Raw genomic sequence first — 22633 nt, 5'->3', positions numbered from 1 at the left:
GGGTATTAGTGAGCCACGCTCACTTTTGCACTTGTTAATGATGAACTGCGTAAACAAGGACACTCAATTCAAACTTTTAAGGATGTTGAATCTGCCATGCACGAATACTTCCTCGTTTATGGAAAGACACTTGACCAAATGCCGAGGCCAACACTCTCTCAGTTTTATACACCATCAGAGGCTCAGAAGGACCGTGAGATAGCATTTATAGTGTTTGGGTTGTCTGCAGTTGCTATTTATAGCTACACAATTATGCACAAGCTATAAATAGATCTGACTGGTTGAGAGACTCGATATGTGCTTTTCATTTAGACAGATGATATGATAGGTGTATAATCATGAATCTGTGCAGATATACACTCATGGGGAAGCCAATTCAATGTCAGAAACCATGCGTTGGTGTATATTGCGGTACTCACGCTTTTTACATCAGACAAGGAAATGTAAATTATAGTGTTCTGTATGTGAGATAGGTGTCAGATGTCATTATTGTTTATGTAGGAAACATGGCGCTGATAGGGTTAGGAAGCGGATTATTTACGCTAGGAAGAAAGATTACATCAATGAGAGGAATAGGTTGGGGAGAATAAGATATATGGAAATATAACCATTTAGATAAATGTCTTATTTTGTATATATACCACAATGGTTTTCGTCAGAGAGTTGAAAGCTTTAACAAAACAACGTGGTCTACATGGTTATTCTCGAATGAGAAAAGCTGAATAGATCGATCTACTCGGTTTTGAATACACAAACCCCAGACTGTTAGAGAACTCAAAGCTCGAGTGAAAAAAAGTGGGCTGAGGGGTTATTCTCGAATGAGAAAAGCTGAATTGATCGCTTTACTAGATAAAAATCAACCAGATGATGTCAATAAAAAACAACCAGTTGATGAGTTAAAATTTGTACCCACAGACGGTGTGGGTAAATATCTAAGAGGTTGGAAGATGGATATAAATTCAAACATGGATGTTAATGATGTTAAGCCAATCGTATAGAGTAAAATGAATGAGGAGTTAGATGATTTAAATAGTATAAAATACCAGCTGACGGTTAAAATGTCATTGAGTAAAAGTAGCGCAGACGATAGCACTGAATATACCGAACCATATTTCCATAGCAATCAAGAAGTTATAACCGAATTGGATACTATAAAGGCATAATTAGACACATCAATTCAGAGGAAACAAGAAACTTTAGGACGCTGGACTAATAGAGGTTCGGGTTGGGGTGTGGATAAAATGGATAGTTTATATTTAGATATAGCAAATTATATGCCTTTCAAAGGTGGATCTTATATAGATTTACCCCCGTATTATAAGAAGAAAAAAGCCATAATTAATGTAAAAAATAAAGGCGATGACTGTGTCAGAATGATGATAAGATCTGCATTGTTCCCCGTAGACAAAAATCCAGATAGGCCTTCTAGCTATCCCAAAAACGATGGACTAAACCTCGATGGTATAGACGAACCTACACCAATCTCACAAATTGATAAGGTGGAAAAGCAAAATAATTAGCTATAAATGTTTTCGGACATTCTTCTGAAGGAATTGTTGTACACAGGATAAGCTCCGCCCCAGAACATATTCCCAGAATCAATTCATTTCTGATCGAAAAAGATGGTAAATATCATTTTACATGGATAAAGAGTTTAAGCAGACTATTATACGATTAAACAACCCATAAGGAAAAGAAATATTTCTGTGAAAGATGCCTTCATGGGTACAGCAGACAAGATCTATTAGAAGCGCATATAGATGCAGTGACAGTGACACTAATACAGGATGAATAAATAACATCAGTCTCAACTGTGAGACATAATTTTTAATCATGGATGGATATTAAAATACATTTCATGTCAGATTATAATTTAATACCACTAACTCATTTACATGTTTTATCTAGTTATCTTGTATTATCTATCAACAGTGAAGTTGAACTGAAGAATTGTGAACACTCGTAATATTTTCTGGTTGAATACAGTTTATTAGCAACAACAAACACGCCCAAAGCTTTACATTTCGTATATACCATATTTATTCGTGTATAATACACACTCGTGTAATGTAAAGCCCCCGGCTGTTCTGATTTGAGCGTTTGTTTTAAAACGAGAGAAAAGTCTGGTCATGTGACAGGCTATGCAAATTAGCCCATGGCAGTGGTGTTATGCGAAGTTATGTTACTTCTAAAAACGACGATTAATTAAAAACTAGATGTAAATTTTAAGATGTTTGCATATATTGTCTTCAGAAAATGTTTATAAATTAAGTTCAGGTGAGTAGTTGTAATATTTTCATTGCAAAGCTGGTAAACAACAACATAGATATTTTGAAATTGCGTCAGTCATGACGCAGTCATTTATTTCTGGACGTATTTTTCCTTAATTGAGAGTCATATGCGCAAGAATTCTGCGTCAGGGGAAACCCTGGTATAGGTATATAAATCTGGCTCCAGTGGAAGTGGACCCGAACCATCATTATCTATACTACTCCAGCAGACTTTGCAATCCTTAATTGCGTTTTTCTCTTGTCATGTTAAACAGAAAAGGACAAATGAAACATTCTTCGACTGAGAAGATTGTCAACTTTCGCCAAGGTATATACATGAAGGCAATGTAAACTTTGTTGACATTGAAATAGCAAAAAGTTATGCTGAGGACAAAGGAAAAGGAACATATTTGATTTACGTACAGCTACTAGCATGATGACACCGGATTTATATTTTCATATATCGTAAACAATCAAACAAAACACTTGAAATAAGGATTGGTGAAAATTTATAAGTCATTTATTGTTTCCTGCAAATTTTATAACATGATACATTAGACTAACCCAAATATTCATATTTCAGAAACTCAAATAATGACCTCGAAAAGTAAGGTTTTTTTTCTGCTTAACATTTGAGTATTAATATACTGAAAAAGTTTATAATTTACCATTGTGCAGTTATTTGCCAATTAAATAATCGAATATATAATCAATAAAAATTAAGATATGATTACTTAAATCAATTGGCACAAATTCATCGATTTCAAAGGGTTCCTAACATGAAATGCAAAACACCTTCACTAATGTAACTTAGGTGAGTTCAAGTAAATTTATAAATTTTGTGTTTGCTTTGGCCTTGGTATGATAGAAAACATCAGGATATTTTTATATAGTAATGAGTAGCTTTCGATCAGTATCAGGAATATATGTGCAAAATATTTCTTGTTTATATTAATGAAGCACCAACTGTTTGAAATCATCCACCCTCTTTACAGCACCTTATGCTAAAACAATTTAGCAGGCTAAAGGTTAAACAGTATCCATAAATCAAGGTTGGTGGAACTCCAAATAGTAACTAGTTTTGAAATACAGAAGTGTTTACATGATGGCTGCAGACAACAGATGGTGTACTTCATTGTAGAGACTAAATTGTCTGTAGAACAGTTGACCTGATAATACCTACCTTATCACATTGCTGACATTTTGGGTACACCCAAAAATGAAGCATACATAACAGGAAGACCACTGCACTCAAAAGGAAGGCATAAAGCAGCAGGAGGAAGAAAGCATAGTGGTTTTCTTCTCCAACACAGTTGTTTATCCTGAAAGAAATGGAATCTAAAATATATCTGAGGAAACATTACGATTAATTAAACTATAATTAGATCTATGGAGATGTTGCACACTTCATCTATCTGTAATGCGTGCTATCTATTGCTGTTTATTGGCTTAGGGTAAAAATCGTGTTTGATGGATGCTCACAAGAATTCCAAGTTCAAACTCACGAAAACTATTTTAGTAAACATTTGTAAACCACTTTTGGAAACTGCTTGTTAACTGCCATTTGGAAATGATAACATCATCTGTTGTTTCTTAGAATCAACTGCTCATATTATCTTTATCTATAGTTGTTGTTTTTTTAAATATAAAGAAGTTTGTGAGTGGTAGTATGAAGATGCAATCCTATTTACAAAAGGGAACATGGTGCCAATTTCGGAAGGGTAAGGCTTGCCGATATTGTGATGTTTTCGCTTGGTGTCATATTAAGTGGATAACGGTTCTTCCGTGTGAAAGGCGGGAAATCCGCACATCTTTCAAAACATTTACCAACTAGAGACAGATTATTGGGGAGGTGGGTGGGATTACTTCTGATGTAATGGAGGTAGTATTCTTAGAATTATTAACAATGATAACTATTGTCTTGATAATTCTTACGAATTATCTACCTCTATTACTTCATTACCAGAATGTATGCGGGAAAAGGCGGGTTCTGCCTCTAGTAAACTCCCTTGTATATCTGACAGTAGGTCTAGTAGACTCATAATATTCTCAAGTGGACTGGAAAATCCTGCAATGGAATGATCAGCCAGTATGTGATACCTCTCTTGAATTGCCGATATTGCTGATATTCCTTGTAATGATTGTTAGATCATTTTGGTTCTGACGACAATTTCAGTTGTGATCTTTCCGGATCTGACGTCAGTTCCGGTGTATGTCATCATTTCCTTCCTTTGATGGCTTTTCCAGTTCCCATTAGGTCATTATGTCATCCCTTCTGGTCATATGACATCACTTCCGGTTCTAATTCTGTAATTTTGACGTTCCTTCCAATCAATTGTGCCACATGCAATATCAAATATCATGTGGTCTTTCCCGAAGATAATGAACAAAAGGTGTACTCACCTTTAGTAGCTTCTGGTTGAATCCATTTTTTCCATAGAAGGGAGGAAAAACTATGGATTTGCTATAGCCTTAGCAGTGATAACAGCTCCGAACGAATATATACCCTGAAGATCTCATTGCATAAGCTAAACTGGTGCCCAGAATAGGAGGAGCATCTTGTGCTTTCAGGTGATACCTTGAGGATATAGTGGACTTAAAGGGGCATCTGCGGTAGGAACTACCGCACTCTAGTGGGCGGAGCTTATACGAGTGATATGACAGGTCAATATGACGTCATTAATAACACACACATTTCATTGGTTAATACGTAAACGGGTGATGAGGCGACATGATATGTAAACACCCACCCACGTGGCAACAATGACGTAAGTTTGTGCAATGACACACTCACCATTAATGGTAATAAATATTCATCAAACTATTCCACGACTTCTCAACAAACGCGTACGTCTTTGGTTTCAAAACCTTTCTGCTATTTCGTCTTCGGTAATGGCTCACATCTTCATAAAATGTCACTGTGGAATGTCCCCGATCTATGTTTTCATTCCAGTCTAACACACACAAATTCGTCCTGCTCTTGTATTCTCTGGATGAGAACGAAATACGTTTGTTGTGATAAATAAGAGCAGTGTTATTAAAACATTCAACATAATGTGTGTCACGGCACCAAACGTAATCCTGCGTGGTACGATACATTTGGAGTTTGTGAATAGCATTTCTCAAAATATCATCGGCACTCGTCTTGCCTGCACCCGGAATCTGGATGACAACGATCATGAAGACCCTGGTAATGGTCAATAATGTTGTCAAGTGATGAAAGTAGGTTTTTTTTCGCTTCCGTCACACGTTCTCATTGCCCAGTAGCAATGTGTTTTGACTGAGGCACACTTGTCCAAAAGTTCCTCGTGCCACGTCACTCCGTGAAACTTCGCGGGTCCCCGTGACACAGATTTTAATTCCCTGCTGATTCCTTTTGTGGCATGCCAAGTATCATTTGAATTACATACTTCCAAATGATGTTCTGATAAATATTTGTTCACACTAGCATTTCTGTCATGTGCGTGAACATTGATTTCAACATTGTTTTCATCAAGATGGTCATACAATTTTCGAATACCATGCATTTCATGTCGCTGGCTACACGGATCATCCTCTCTTGTCACTACTTCGGCATGGACACATTTCTTGGTCTCGCAACTCAAAGCGACAATGTCGCTCTCGGCTGCATTTTTTCTCCACCCATGACGAGCACTGTCATAATGTCAATGCCTCGATAATCTTCTTTCTGATCAATAGATTTCAACAATGTGATACACACAGCCTCGTTCGCCGCGTCATCACATGATTCCTTAGCCATATCACTAACAATGTCACAATGACGATCATAAAGCGAACTGACGAATGCCTCGGAACAAATTCCCAAGTTAGCATGTGTACAAAATCTTTCATATTGTACAAAACGAAGTCCAGACATCAACAAGCCATGAACAATGCGAGTATTCGCTTGAAACTTTCCCCCCTCTAATATGACTAGACATGTCCCATTTTACACAATGCTGACCACAACCGAAGGAAACTTTTCCGACATGTCCAAATCTGCTTATTTCATTAAGTTTTAAGGCGTGCGTACAGTTCTCTTGAGTTGCATGATAATGAACCCCATCAGTTAAATTCTGTAACGCTGACTGAGTAACAATGAAGAGTTCCTCGGAGGTGTCTTCACGCGAAGATATTTGATAAGAAGGTGCTATCAACAATTCACGTTCAGAAGGTTCGGTCTGTTCAAAAGCACCCCGTCCATGATGATTCAAATAAAAGTCAAAAACGTCACACAAAACCGAGGGTATTAGAAACTTCAGAAATTTTCTCAGCCATGGTTAATTTAACAGCATCTAACTTGTTATAGACTGACAATTTCTCATTTTCATCACTCACATAAAACGAATAGTTCCAGAAACGTTGGTAGACAACGATAGTTTTCTTTTTTCATTTTGTTGTTTCACCGTCTCCGAAGAATCAGATGGCCATTTTCTTCGAGGATTTTCCTGCCTATTTTCATCCCGAAGTCTTGGTACATCCATGATAATTCAGTAGAAACAACAGAAACAATCTAGATCTAGTGCAGAATACGAACACTGAAGTAAGTTTATTTTGAATTCAAGTGATTGCAAACAAACACTAAATTCTAATATCTCAAATCTTGCCGATTTTCAATGTTTCTGTGAAAGTACGATCAGTACGACTTGGTATGTCACAATAGCCTCTCACAGCGAAATGACAGTCTGAACTACACAGTAAGCTCAGCACGCGGGAGCATATGCAAAAACTTTATCCGCGAAGCGAGGTGTGTTTCTCATGATGTCAATCACTGGATTGTCTGGTACATACTCGATTATTTCCACAATTGCATCATAATTATGATTCGAATACTGCTGAGTGTGGAGTTCAGCAATACACAAAAACAAATCTGTCTTGAATATAGCATTCACTTACAGAAATACATACCAACACAAGGCGACACTTTTTTTATTTCTTGGTTTACGGATTTCAAACTCATTTAAAAAGTGAGGCAGGCCAATTTAAAAAAAAAGAAAAAAAAAGCCTCTCACATTTTTTTTACTTGAATTTTGTCCTAAAAAGTTAGGTAGGTATGAAAAAAAATATCCTGGCATAACAAAAGTAAAATAACTCAATTTTTCAAGAACATTTTATTATATCCCTGGCACTCAGCTTGTGCACAAATGGCAACATAACAATATTCATGTCATGGATGGAAATGCATGAAAGACGCTGCTATTTTGGCAGCATGGGCAACGTTTAACTCTTTCAACACCAGCCGACCAGAAGATTACTGCTGTGACACCAAGTTCCCAGAGACTATTGTGTGATAGATGAGACCAACATTTATCAAGGAAATTATCTGCAGAAATTAACATCTTTGCTACTACATGTTTGGCCAGAACGCACTAAAACGCACCTTGCTTCGCCGACCAAATCATTAATTATTATTGTTACAGGTTGGGCGACAATTTTTTTATTTCTTGGTTTACGGATGCGCCGCTCTTTCAAAGTCCAAATGTTAAAAAAAAATAAAAATGAAAATTACCCTTTTTTTTATTACCGCCGATCTTTTCGACAAAAAGTTCAAAAAAAAAATAATTTATTTCCTCGTCGAGAGTAAAGCAAAGGGAAGTCACTCTGATATTTCTTGCTGGGATCCTTCTCTACATACCATCAAAGCTTGTCAACGCAAAGCGCAGTGGTGACCAGTTTAACTATTTCAACACTGTCACACCGCACGGTAGACCGTCAAAGTCACGTCAAAATAGTTTATAATTATATTAACCTACTTGTCATATCATTAATTTATTAAATCTATCACATTTCAAAATGTCTGAAATACGTATTCCATTTGATTTTATCATTTCTTTATCTATAGATCAAAAATGTATTCACTAGACACTATTTCCCGCAATGTTATTGAAAATAAAATTCTCGGACACACTTCGACAACGGGTCCTCATCGAACATGTCCAACAACAAAATAAAGCCGTTCCACGTGCTGAAACTTCTTTATTTACAAAGTAATAAAATCATCAAAAATATATCTATAAAAGTTGCCAAACTGACATCTTAGTTATTATTTCCAACTTTTCGTGCGATCGCATGTAATCCTCAGTCAAATGACATCTCGGCTCGGACACGATGTCTTAATGCCAAAATATATGCATAAGAAATCTTTGTCATAGCTCGTAACCTAGCTCTATGCATCAATAAAGTTCCATATTTTTAATATAGATCGCGATTTCATGCTTAACCGTTCAGAATAACATGATTTAACCCAAACCTTTCGCCAAAGTCTGAAAATTACCGTTGTTGTAATTTGATTGGCTGCCTTAGGTCACATGCTTAAATTTGACCAATCACGAACCTTGTAGCAGATTTTGTTGGTGAAACAATATAAGTTTTTTTAATGTATACTGACATGGCAGCCTTCGACGTATGTTTTATTCATACGAAGCATTGAAAACGGAGGTATTTCCTCATGTTAGTGAGCGGACAGCCACTATCATCGGGAAATGGGTGATGACAGATATTATTTGTTATTCTTTTTAAAATAACGTTCCAACAACGTAAACAAATGAAAATAAAAAAGAAATGGGTAAGTGGATTTTATGAATTCTTATATTTGCCGAAAAAATCGTTAAATTTGCGTTTCATTGGTCCTTAATCTGGACGTTATGAATGTTTTAGCTTACATTATTTTTATTTAAAACAAACTTTATTTAGTTGTTAATGAATTATTTAAATAATGTAATACACATAACTTTCATATTTATAAACAAAAGGATTAATTAGACCTTTCAAATAGTGTATGGCCAAACATGTAGTAGCAAAGATGTTAATTTCTGCAGATAATTTCCTTGATAAATGTTGGTTTCATCTATCACACAATAGTCTCCGGGAACTTGGTGTCACAGCAGTAATCTTCTGGTTGGCTGGTGTTGAAAGAGTTAAACGTTGCCCATGCTGCCAAAATAGCAGCGTCTTTCATGCATTTCCATCCATGACATGAATATTGTTATGTTGCCATTTGTGCACAAGCTGAGTGCCAGGGATATAATAAAATGTTCTTGAAAAATTGAGTTATTTTAATTTTGTTACGCCAGGATATTTTTTTTCATACCTACCTAACTTTTTAGGACAAAATTCAAGTAAAAAAAATGTGAGAGGCTTTTTTTTCTTTTTTTTTAAATTGGCCTGCCTAACTTTTTAAATGAGTTTGAAATCTGTAAACCAAGAAATAAAAAAAGTGTCGCCTTACCGACCATGCGATCTCCTAGCAACCACGCCCCGAGCGCGCATCCAAACTGGATTACTGCTTACGACAACTGTCAAATAGTTTGCAAGTTACCTTGTCTTCAATATGAGCATCAAACATTTTCGTGTGACGCTTAATTTGACAGAAGAGTTGTTTGAGATGATTAGGGGAGCCTTTGGTCATTTTGATTATGACATTGATGACTTTCTCGTGGAGAAAGTTCTAATTGAAGATGACATAATTCTGGCTGCCAACTCGAATCAACAAGATGGCGCCTCTCTTCCCGCCCTTGCAAGTGCAACAGAAACATTGACAAATTCATTGCCGATTCTTGGTATTGGTTGTTCAGTGTCACAGCCAGATTTATTGTGAAGCCAGTTGAAGGAGAAGATGCCTGCTCTCACTGTGTTTTGTCAACCGTGCATGACACAACAAGTCGAGGAGATCTTTCCAGGACTGGAGAGCGTAGAAAATTGCTTTAATTTCCTAACAACTGATGTGGGGATTCTTCACCGGCGAGGATCATGATCCTTGAATCTTGAGATGACCTATGTTGTCTTCCCATCATGATCCTGAGGCCTCCATGAACAGGAGATTGACTGGTGGTGCGGGTGATAGGAATGCCTGACAATGCATCGTCATGGAATGAAGCCAGAGAAGGTTTTGATGTTAGTATGTTGGAAGGGACACTAGAGTGTCAAGAGAGAGGTCTCGTGTGTCGTTGATGCAGGATTGTAGAGGGCGTAACTGGAGCCTGCTCCTGTAGGTGATGACCGCCTCCGTGGTCTTGTGGTAGAGCGTCCGCCCGGAGAGCGGAAGGTCCAGGGTTCGACCCCGGGCCGCGTCATACAAAAAGACGTTAAAAGATTGTACTTGTTGTTACCCTGTCTGGCGCTCGGCATTAAGGGGCTAAAACAAGGACTGGTCGACTCGGAGTCAGTATACTGTGTCTGAGTGGGGTATTCATGTTAAACTGCGGCATGGTATCTCAGTGAGCTAGCACTATAAATCGGCATCAGTCCGGACTAGTACAAGCAGCCACACACACACATACACGTGCATGCACGTCGCTATATAAGTGCAATAATCTTGGACGCGACGTTAAACCCAATTTCACCTCACCTCACCTCCTGTAGGTGATATCCTGTAGTGAGGTTAATTCGCGGAGGAAGGACATCCACCATCTGATCGAAAGATGTGGCTGAGATAGCGCCTTGTCCATCATTAGAAGAGTGTAAGTAAATCGATGTCCGGAGGGCAGAGATGTCCCATGGTTAGGAAGAAGCAAGCTCCTATGTAGAGGATGTCTCAGGTAAGTGTCAGTTCTGACTTGGAGGGATGAATGAGGGACGCCAGATGTGTCATGAGTCGAGTTTGGAAAACCCTGAGTGAGTGAGTGAGTTTGGTTTTACGCCGCTTTTAGCAATATTCCAGCAATTTCACGGCGGGGGACACCAGAAATGGGCTTCACACATTGTACCCATGTCGGGATTCGAACCCGGGTCTTCGGCGTGACGAGCAAACGCTTTAACCACTAGGCTACCTGACCGCCCCTGGAAAACCCTGAAGAAGCTGCAATCTGTCCTGATTGGCCGGGTCTTCAGTATTAATCTGATTATTCTTGAGGTTTATACTGTCGGACTGAAACATTTCACTGAAATATGTAAACCACATATTCTGGCTGATAGTGTTAAAATGATGGGGTACTGTGGATATACCCCACTAGAGAGTTGTCCAAATATCCATGGAGGCGGACCTGTGTAGATGGGCGAAACTGAAGATTGGGGCTGTTATTTTGTTGAACAACCAAGGGGCAACCAAGATCCCAAAAGGAAGTACCGAGAACTCATAACGACGAGCGTTAAACTGGAAAATAGTAGATATCTCTGGGATGATGGATGAATTGGCACATGCAGGTATGCATCATGAAGGTTGATGCTAAAGAGCCAATCTCCTTAACGTTGTGTTGAACATAGTTTCTGTACAAATTCCATCTGGAATTTTGGAGGAGGTATCAAGAAGTACTTGTTCAGGACCTTGAAGTCTATGATCATTCTCTTTTCGGTAGAATTCTTCTTGGGAACCATGAGTATCAGGGAGTTATATCTCATACTGGTGTGTGTCTGTTCCTGGATGGCCTGCTTGTCTAATAAGGTTTTAATGGCTAGGTCGACTGCAGCTAACTTGACTCCTTCCAGATGGAAACTGAGACGCTTGGAATGGGATACAAGCGTAGTTCAGGTCTCAAAGTGTGGCTTGTAACAAATGATTGATGATGTCTAGAATAAAGCAGTTGGCCGTAATAAGTTTCCAGCTGTCGGCAAAGTGTAATAGACGTTCTCCCACTGTACCTAGGGTCAGTAGTAAAGGGAAAGTTGGTAATTTTAGATCTGTAGGCATAACCAAGTCAAAAAGGTCTATGATGGTAGTAGGTGCAGGGGTAGAGTCATATACGGTCCCCGTGTCCCCCTGACTGGATCTATGATGATCTCGGGTTCAGGCTGGCAAAAGGAATCAGCTTGTTGTAGGCAATCAGGTCTTTCAAATGATTCTTGCCCCATGGGATGATCTTCTTTTTCTTGTCTTGTGGAAGGAAGTGTCCCTACATTTTTCTTTTCCTATGGTCGTTAAGACAAGTACGATGAGCCATGGGCCTTAACAGCAAGGGTGTTGGTGGTAACCTTGAAATGGTCAGTGGTATCCTGCTTGAATAATAATCACTAATTGGTTGTTGAAGAGCTTTGGGACTGTGTAGGGTTGTGACATCACTACCCTTTTGGTGTGAGATGAGACAGCCATAGATTGTACATGCAATAGGAGTTGTTGTTGTTGCGTCAATAAAAGACAGACAGAAGTTGTTCTTGCATGCATGTTATGGCTTGTAGTAAGCTGTGGATGAGCTCGACTTGGTCTTGACAAATCGACAATGGTGAGTGGGGAGGAGTGTCTAATTTATGTAGGTGCCAATGTCCAATTAGTACTTGTTAATAGTAGATAAGTTTTTAACTCAACTGGCTGGGAGAGAAAATTTCATGTTCGGATACTTCACAAGGTTAAGGAAGTCTTCATCTAAAACTGTGGAATCCGGAAACAGCGAATCATGGGCCTGACATAACTTCCTCTTAAAGTTGGGTAGAGGGAGCCTGTCGTCATGCCGAAGTTTTCTTATCAGTTCCCTGGACAGATCAATAATGTTATGTATGTAACAAACAGGAGCTAATGTTCCATGGAAGTCGCTGGGATACATGAAATCCCCATGCAGGTTGCCTTCTGATGATGTCCCAAGATTTAAGTAAAATGTTGACACTGGAAGGCAATGGTACAAATCTGTGTGGAATCTGGAAGGGTATGCTGATCAGCTGTAAAACTGCACGATTTATCACTGGTGAAGTTAACATAAAAGTGGTCAGCCTGAGTAACTGTAACTGTAACTGTAACTGTAAACGTAAAGTCTATGCGGTCCAGGACCCAAGTGGAGGCTTGCAGGGACCCATCCAAACGGTGAATGTCTGGCTGGGGCTCTGGACGGTGCTGTAAGACTGTGCAGTGACCATGACAGCTGAGTCTCCCGTTGACAAAGAGATGGATGGACAGAAGCTGATACCAAGTGCCCCACAAGTGTATATGCGGGATTCCTTTCAATCAATATTGATCCCTTTATGTTGCTACATATAATTTCAATGTTTCAGATTATGGTTCCTTAAAAGATGAATTTTGGAATGAAGACCTGTTCACAAATTGACTTTTTTCTAATTGAAAATAAGGTTTTATTTATACCATAAACATAACAAGGAATGTGTCATACTGTAAGAACTTTAACTGCACTTACCAAGGACAGTGGTGATCCATTCTCATAACACACTGACCACATCGCCTACAGTGATGAGCACGTTGAGGACGCATACTGTTACACATTCGGCAGTATGTCCAGTGCTCATTTTCTGAAACCAAAGTGAAATTAGCATGAGACAATGATATAATTGTCGATATAAGGGTCATTCTCTAGATAAGTAACATTTCCTGTCCAAATGAATTTTCTTGAAAACAACTCATAATTCTGTTTTCAGATTCCTTGACAATGAAGATATTTATCAGATGTATGCAATATTCTGATCAGATTACTGCTATAACCTTATGCTAGCCAGCAAAATACCTTAAATGTGCAGAAATTTGTTATCCACAATTAAAAAATCAAACTTTCTCAAATTATCTAAAGTCTCTGGGAACAAATACTTCCCAAAGTCCTGGTGATTTATGTAGCATGACATCATGAAAGGCTAATAACAGCAGAAAACCTGTTGGTCTTCCACTTGGATTCATTATTTTTGGTAACAGTAATCTTGTCCAGAGTAATAGTCTCTGTCCTGTCACCAGATAGTACAAATACAAATAATAATTGCTCCTTTGGTATCTCAGAAGGCAAAGGTCTTTGCAGGACTCTTCCTTTCCAGTACTATCATGGCACCATATGCTCAAGCAATTTACATTGGTGAAATGTCTTGAAAATAACTGGTAAGTGTTGTCTTTTTATGTGTACTTTTTGCAGGTGTCTGTGCTGTCACCATGCATTTTGGGTTTCGAAATTGTTATTAAAAAAATCAAACATAATGAGTATATTTGACTGTCAGAATGTAACTCAACCAGTGTGCTTTTCTGAGTGCAAGGGAGAAGTCATTGCCCTAAGCTGTCATTATGTCATAGTTTGTCTCTCCTGTCATTGTCTCTGCTGTCACCTTAAAAAAAGTGACAGGACAGACATATTTAGGGAACAGCACAGACATATAGCTGATATAGTGTTCAATAAATGTTTCAACATATATATATATCAAAAGACAAAGAAAACATGAATGGTAATGTATTTTGTATTTTTACTTGTTGCATGAAAATCTGAATATTATTAACATTTTGGTCAATAAACACTGATTAAACTGCACAGTAGATTTTTGGTAACAGCACAGACTTTTAATAGTAACAGCACAGACACATTTCAGTGACAGCAAAGACATTCTAGGATGTTTTTTATCATGTTGACACAAATAATTAAGAAATGTAACATATTTAGCCACTTTAAAGGAAAGTAATGTTACATGATCACTTCGAACACCGTGTCTATGAGTGGGGGAAAGAGAGAAGCGGAGATGTGTGTTGACAGAATGGAGAAACTGAGTGGGGGAAAGCGAAAAGTGGAGATGTGTGCTGACAGAATGGAGAGTCTGAGTGGGGGAAAGAGAGAAGTGGTGATGTGTGCTGACAGAATGGAGAGTCTGAGTGGGGGAAAGAGAGAAGTGGTGGTGTGTGCTCACAGAACGGAGAGTCTGAGTGGGGGAAAGAGAGAAGTGGTGGTGTGTGCTGACAGAATGGAAAGTCTGAATAGGGGAAAGCGAAAAGTGGAGGTATGCGCTGACAGAATGGAGAGTCTGAGTGGGGGAAAGAGAGAAGTGGTGGTGTGTGCTGACAGATGGAGAGTCTGAGTGGGGGAAAGAGAGAAGTGGTGGTGTGTGCTGACAGATGGAGAGTCTGAGTGGGGGAAAGAGAGAAGTGGTGGTGTGTGCTGACAGAATGGAAAGTCTGAATGGGGGAAAGCGAAAAGTGGAGGTGTGCGCTGACAGAATGGAGAGTCTGAGTGGGGGAAAGTGAGAAGTGGTGGTGTGTGCTGTTAGAATGGAAAGTCTGAGTGGGGGAAAGAGAAAAGTGGAGGTGTGTGCTGACAGAATGGAGAGTGAGTGGGGAAAGCGAGAAGTGGAGGTGTGTGCTGACAGAATGGAAAGTCTGGGTGGGGGAAAGAGGGAAGGGGAGATGTGTGCTGACGGAATGGAGAGTGAGTTGGGAAAGAGAGAAGTGGAGATGTGTGCTGACAGAATGGAAAGTCTGAGTGGGGGAAAGAGAGAAGTGGAGATGTGTGCTGACAGAATGGAAAGTCGGAGTGGGGGAAAGAGAGAAGTGGAGGTGTGTGCTGACAGATTGGAAAGTCTGAGTGGGGGAAAGAGAGAAGTTGTGGTGTGTGCTGACAGAATGGAAAGTCTGAGTTGGGGAAAGAGAGAAGTGGAGGTGTGTGCTGACAGAATGGAAAGTCTGAGTTGGGGAAAGAGAGAAGGGGAGATGTGTGCTGACATAATGGAAAGTCTGAGTGGGGGAAAGAGAGAAGGGGAGATGTGTGCTGACAGAATGGAAAGCCTGAGTGGGGAAAAGAGAGAAGTGGAGGTGTGTGCTGAGAGATTGGAAAGTCTGAGTGGGGGAAAGAGAGAAGTGGAGGTGTGTGCTGACAGAATGGAAAGTCTGAGTGGGGGAAAGAGAGAAGGGGAGATGTGTGCTGACAGATTGGAAAGTCTGAGTGGGGGAAAGAGAGAAGGGGAGGTGTGTGCTGACAGAATGGAAAGTCTGAATGGGGGAAAGAGAAAAGTTGAGGTGTGTGCTGACAGATTGGAAAGTCTGAGTGGGGGAAAGAGAGAAGTGGTGGTGTGTGCTGACAGAATGGAAAGTCTGAGTGGGGGAAAGAGAGAAGGGGAGATGTGTGCTGACAGAATGGAAAGTCTGAGTGGGGGAAAGAGAGAAGGGGAGATGTGTGCTGACAGATTGGAAAGTCTGAGTGGGGGAAAGAGAGAAGGGGAGGTGTGTGCTGACAGAATGGAAAGTCTGAATGGGGGAAAGAGAGAAGTGGAGGTGTGTGCTGACAGATCGGAAAGCCTGAGTGGGGGAATGAGAAAAGTGGAGATGTGTGCTCACGGAATGGAGAGTCTGAGTGGGGGAAAGAGAGAAGTGGAGATGTGTGCTGACAGAATGGAGAGTCTGAATGATGATGAGATTCACCAAGAGACAAGTAAGGAAATGGTACAAAGTTCAGACGATGATAAGATGGAAAGACAAAAGGAAATACACCAGCCAGTTGATACAAATGAATGCCTGGTGAAACTTGTTGTTGTTATGTATGACAACATACCAAATCCTGGTTATGTTGATGATATAGAGCTAGATGAAGTTTTTGTGGAATGTATGCATAAAGTGTGAAAGCAATGGAATACAAATCGTTTCTTCTGGCCAGACAAATGCTGGCACCATTTTGAGGACATTGTTAGCTTGGTACCAGAGCCTTCCAAAATAACACTGTCCTCTCACTATTGTGTTGAGCCATCTTTGTGGGAAGATATTTTGGAAACAATTCATGGCAAACAATAACCTGTGTTTATATGTGCACATGAATGAGGTCAAGAATGATTTACTGAATGTTCTCATATAATGTCAAATTTATTATTTTAGTTTGTGCACAAACAACTAGCACCTTAGCCGCAGCTTCTCGTGCTTTATGTATCCTACAACGTTGTATATTTTTATTACGAACTGTCATCACTTGTACATCGTACTCCATTTTTCTGCTATGGATCAGGTTACACTTTACCTATCCCACAATTCAATTCCTTGTCGGCAACGCATGCGCAAACCCATGCTTCTGACGTCACTCACTAAAGCCTATTTAACCCTTCACTTACCATCCGCTCATTCTCGTTTCTATCAAAGCCATCTCGTTTATGCTTCTCGTCATCGGCCTTAATCTCGATGTTATTTTGACATCCATTACCGTGTCGTGTTGCCTATTGTCCTACTCTGGGCCAACATCTCTGCAAGCAGAGGAAAACAACCCCTTTCTCCAGACGACCTCGTAAAGGCAAAAGTGTCAGCGGCTCAACTTTGACCCCAGATCACAACAAACAAGATGGCGACCTCACACCTCGCTCCAGTCGACCTAGCCGGGCAACCCCCCCGTATTGGACTGCGGCCGACCTGAGAAACCGACTATCACAGCTGGGAATGAAAGTGCCTACCTCGTGGACTCGAAAATTCCTGCTTCAGCTCTACAACGAGAATGTGTCAAGCGGCAGATTAGTCGAAGTGACCAGTGACACCCATGATACGACACACGAGGCTCAACACGATAACCCTTCATCACCAGCCATCAACAAGTGCAGCTAGCAGTTTACAACCTTCTGTTAGAATTAGCCCAAGCAGCTAGAACACACATTCCGGTCGACACGGATTCAATTTACGGCAGTAACGACATCTCCCCCGTGCTTTCCGAAATGCCTGCCAGATGCCCGGATGTAAACAACATGGCGAATGACAAGTCTCTCCGCAATAAAGTGTGTGAACTGAAAGCACTTATCTACTCGTTGAAAGGGGATTCTACAACAACACATCAGCAGCCAACAACCCTCCAGATGCCACAGGCCGTCCCTTCTGACTCCCTGCCACCGATCAACACCATTCCAGCCCACCTCAAGACAAGAATCAAACAAGGTAAATACGTCAACTTGGCATTATTACTACAGCAAGATCTCGACATCAGCGAACGTGAAGCAGAGGGACGTGAAGATACCAAGCCAGGAAGGTCTTTGTCACTACCCGACTTCATCATCGCATTCACTGCTTACAAGAACGTGTACTGCGAAAACAACCACGAACTACGTGCACAGTTGGACGACCACGAACAGACCGTAGTAGGACTGGCGAAACTCTTTCCCGGCAAGACAAATCATTATGATTACCATAAACTGTTTGCCGCACGTGTAGCAGCATATGCAGAAAAAGGAACGCCTATTAGGTGGGACATGGTGGACAAACGGATATATACAATGTGTTCCAGAGGACAGAGGGCCAGGTCCTGTCAATCATGCCAGAGCATAACCCACACTTCCGAGGGATGCCCCAATCTCATGGACCCAAGGATCAGACGTCCAAGCGGGCAGTTCGACAGGACCTCAACAAGCTACCGTCAAGGCAAAGTCGACGCCACAGGTCGACCCAAAGTGCGCATCAACGGCAGAGAAGTGTGCAACAATTTTAATGACCAGGGCTGCCAGCGACAAAACTGCTACTTCGAATACGTGTGTGTTCTCTGTAAAGACACAAGCCACGGGAAACAGACTTGCAGGGAGAGGAAGCATAAGACATGACCGACTCCAGACGGGCTGGCTCCCCCACTATCATGTAGACCCGTTAACCTAACACCAATCAATGTGACTCATCTTAAATATGAACTTTCATCTCATCCAGACCAAATTTCCTCCAACTACCTAATCAATGGACTTACACTGGGCTTTGACCCTCTAATCGCTCCTCTGCCTACTACAACTGTCGAGTGTCCCAACAACCTGAATGCCCGACGAGAGCCTTCTACCATCACAAAACTGGTCCAGTCAGAAGTGGCAAGGGGATACGTGATCGGCCCTTTCACCAAGTCACCTTACCCCATCTATCGAGTCAGTCCCCTAGGTTTAGCTGAAGGCAAGTACAGCTGCAAGAAAAGACTAATTTTGGACCTATCAGCCCCACACGACAAGCCAGACATCCCAAGTGTAAATGAACTAATTGACAAAGACTTGTGCTCCCTGTCCTATGTGACCATTGACAACGCTATATCTCTTATTCTGGAAGAAGGACCGGGGGCCTTGATGTGCAAGGTTGACATTTCCGACGCCTTTAAACAGGTACCCATTGCACCAAAGTTCTGGCCGTTCTTTGGATTCAAGTGGGAAGAAGAGTTCTATTTCTATACATGTTTGGCTTTCGGATGCAGATCAAGCCCAAAACTTTCGACTCCCTCTCAGAAGCAGTATGCTGGATTCTGCGTAACAATTATGACGTCAAACATATTCTCCACCTCCTTGACGACTTCCTCACCATCGATGCGCCAACTGCTGATGCCCAGAAAACCATGAACACTTTATGCGAACTCTTTAGGCTACTCCAAATACCATTAGCTGAACATAAGTCAGCAGGTCCCGTTCCAGTCATCGAATATCTGGGAATCGTCCTCGACTCGCTTTCAATGACTGCTAAGCTACCACGAGACAAGTTGTCCAGAATTTCAGCAATGGTCGACGAGTTTTCTCGACGGAAAAAGTGTACAAAACGGGAACTGCTGTCACTAGTGGGGCATCTAAATTATGCATGCAGAGTCATTATCCCTGGCTGTTCCTTCTTATCCTACCTGATCGACCTTTCTAAGACAGTGAAAAAACTCCACCATCATGTGTACCTATCCCATGACCTACACATGTGGGCCACCTTCCTGAAAGATTGGAATGGAGTGTCTTTCTTCCATGACTGTACTGCCACCTCTAACTGTGACATTGAACTATACACGTATGCGGCCGCTACTGTAGGCTTTGGTGGTTATTTCCAAATATCCTGGTTTGCCGACAAATGGCCTCCAAAACTGTTAAGTGGATTGAGCGTAGAACACAGCCTTGCCTTCCTGGAATTATACCCCATTGTTGTGGCAGCCATCTTGTGGGGACATAGATGGTCACAAAAGCGCGTGCTCTTTCGCTGTGACAATATATCAACAGTTCATATCATTAGGAAAGGCAGATCCAAATGTATTAAGATTATGTCTTTAATGAGAACACTAACCTGGACTGCTGCTAAAGGTAACTCTGTCGTCATCGCACAACATATCCCTGGCGTTCATAACAACATTGCTGATGCGCTCTCTCGTTTGCAGCTCAAGAAATTCCGAAGTCTAGCGCCGTCAGCAGAGAAGAATGCCACACCATGCCCTCCCAGTTCACAAGTCATCTGGATTTGAATACCCATCTGAATACCCTGTGGTCCGCCGCCATTACCCCTCGCACCAGACACACTTACGCCACAGGGGTGCAGTGCTACATCAAGTTCATGATCCGTGTGTACCTGTTTCCAATGGAAGCCGACACCAGTGCAAGAGACGTATCTCCAGTACTTTCTGGCCCACTGTTTCGGGGTCCTTAAGCTCGCCTATACAACATTGAAAATATACCTGGCGGGTATTAGGTATACTTACTTGCAAACCGGATTATATACTGTGTTTGATTCCCTCCGGTGCCTTCGCCCGTATCCAGTCTTTGATGAGAGGATACAAGAAGTTACAATCTCCCGTCAAGAGTAAGAGGCTTCCCATTACGTATGACATTCTCTGTCGGATCGTTACTCTCCTAAGACAGGGTGTGCTAGGACCATACAATGACTTGAATATGGAGACTTTGTGCACCATTGCCTTCTTTGGATTTTTACGTTGTAGCGAGTTTACCTGCTCATCTAGTTTCAACGTCGATGCCAACATCTGCGTAGAAGACATCACATTCAATTCAAATCGTGTCAGGTGCATTTTACGACTCAAAGTGCCTAAGACTGACCCCTTTCGTCAAGGCGTACATATTTCATTGTTCGCTACGGAGAACCTGGTGTGCCCCTTTCGCAGCCTGACACAACTCGTATGGATCAGACGACAGAGTGGGGCACGTAACACCGACCCCCTCTTTGTGGACAGCTCCTTTACAGCCATTACCAGGAATACCTTTCTGAGATGGCTCAGCATTATATTGTGTCGCACCGGTTTAGTTCCAGTGGGTATTCAGGACACTCTTTCAGGATCGGCGCGGCCACAACGGCAGTTCAAGCTCGCCTAGAGGACCACCTTATCAAGACTCTAGGACGATGGAGCTCTGACTGTTTTACTCGGTACATCCGAACCCCCGAAGCTACCTTGCGCCAAGCCCAGATCTCCCTATGTACCGTGCGACATGCATAGACTTGACTTCGACCTGACGAGGCGCCATAGTCTACCACGTCACGTGTGTATATATTTAGATGGTTGTGAAGCATCGTTCTCAACCCATGTTTAATCATGACCGTTAGTTGCGTGTGCCATCGTTCTTCGTGCCAAATCATCTCAGGACTCTTCTGTAGTGTCTGTTGTACCCAACCGTGTAGAGCACAGTATATGGACTCCACTATGTGCTAAGTGAAGATATACAGACATTGTGCCATAAATTCCATACCCCTGCTACTGCCTCCCAGTGCTCGCTGTGATCAAGTTCTATTTTTGAGATGAGCAATTCCACATAAGTTTTGTTTATGAATTTTTGCCTGTCTATGCTGTTACCAAACCTCACGTTTTTATTTAATTAGTGTCTCATACAAATTAAACCTAACACCTTGATATGTACATTCATTGAGTTTCCCTTTTTTTAACTACCTTTGCTTCTGAAACAACCAATACAGAAATAGTTATTACAGTTTTGGCAATTACAAAATATTTTGTCTTTCCTGTTACCACGTTGTCTGTCCTGTTATAACCAGGGTATTTTGGAAAAAGGGGTTTTGGGTATTTACTTAAAATATAGTTTACTAAATTAAGCTTTTGGGTAAAAATATGGATGCATATGAGAGAAGTGACCGTACAGGGTGAGGGCATAACCCCCAGGGCAAATGATTATGGATTTTGCGTTTATTAGTCATTAGTGTGAGATTAGTAGAATACGGTCTTGCAATAGAAATGTCAGAAGAGAGATAGATGGATGGAACAAAATTGTTAGATTAGTGGTGATCAAATATTTATGAGTATTACTGCTTGATTAGAATGTCAAAATAACATGATTAAGTATCTTTTCGGTGCCTTCCAGTCTGGCAGAGTACTTGAGGGTATTTGATTATATGAGTATGTCCGAGTTGACCAATGACCCTAGAGAGGTAATCAAATTGGTTAGACCAAAGGGCTTGATGATAAAACTAATTACTATGGAAATTGGGGAATGACCATTATGACTCATTTCTCATGATGTCAAATGTGATTTTGGAGGGAGGAGCTAAAATTATCATCGATAGTATTTTGTGAGTTGTCCGAGAGTGGTGCGGGGAGTCGGGAGCATACAGCTGAACAGAAAGGTTCACTGTGGTTTTGGGATCCCGAGTCAGAAATGAAATAGAGTTAAACGTTCATCAGAAAAACCACCAGGCCTTTCAAAGCATCATCTAGGTATGTGTTGTATTTATATCAGGCAACAACAAGAACATATCTGAGGACCATGTGTGTATATTTATGATTATTTCTATCATAAATAAAAAGGACTTGAGCAAACCATCTGACTTGTGATTTTGAGAGAGAGCTACATCATCCCTAGAACCAAGGAGTGGTTATTAAGAACAAGTGACCAAAGGTAGAAGGGTAAAGTACCCGGAACCTAAGGTTACACTGTTTCCGTGAACGTCTTTCCTGTCACCAGGTTTCTGCCATCTCAAAAGTTATAATTGGTTCAAATCTGCTGACAAATATATATATAATTCATAAAATGAGTGTAATAACTATCATTACCTTATAGAATAA

The 22633-nt window shown here is 40.9% G+C and overlaps 1 protein-coding gene across 5 annotated transcripts in view; it reads right to left on the bottom strand.

Moving 5' to 3' along the window:
* Positions 1-22633, bottom strand: part of LOC124110922 (palmitoyltransferase ZDHHC21-like) — a 308157-nt gene that overhangs the window by 159864 nt on the left and 125660 nt on the right. For all 5 annotated transcript variants that reach the window (XM_046470402.1, XM_048399806.1, XM_046470404.1 and 2 more), the window contains 2 exons: positions 13325-13436; positions 3454-3592 (listed from right to left, as the gene is read on the bottom strand). In XM_046470402.1, the coding sequence (XP_046326358.1) occupies positions 3454-3592; positions 13325-13436 (251 nt within the window). The remainder of the gene's footprint in view (positions 1-3453; positions 3593-13324; positions 13437-22633) is intronic.

The sequence above is a fragment of the Haliotis rufescens genome, unplaced genomic scaffold (genome assembly GCF_023055435.1).
Source record: "Haliotis rufescens isolate VD_foot unplaced genomic scaffold, xgHalRufe1.0.p SCAF_2, whole genome shotgun sequence".
In the NCBI taxonomy this organism is placed as follows: domain Eukaryota; kingdom Metazoa; phylum Mollusca; class Gastropoda; order Lepetellida; family Haliotidae; genus Haliotis; species Haliotis rufescens.
Note: the sequence above shows the minus strand (reverse complement) of the source record. Positions and strands in the feature narration are given on the sequence as shown.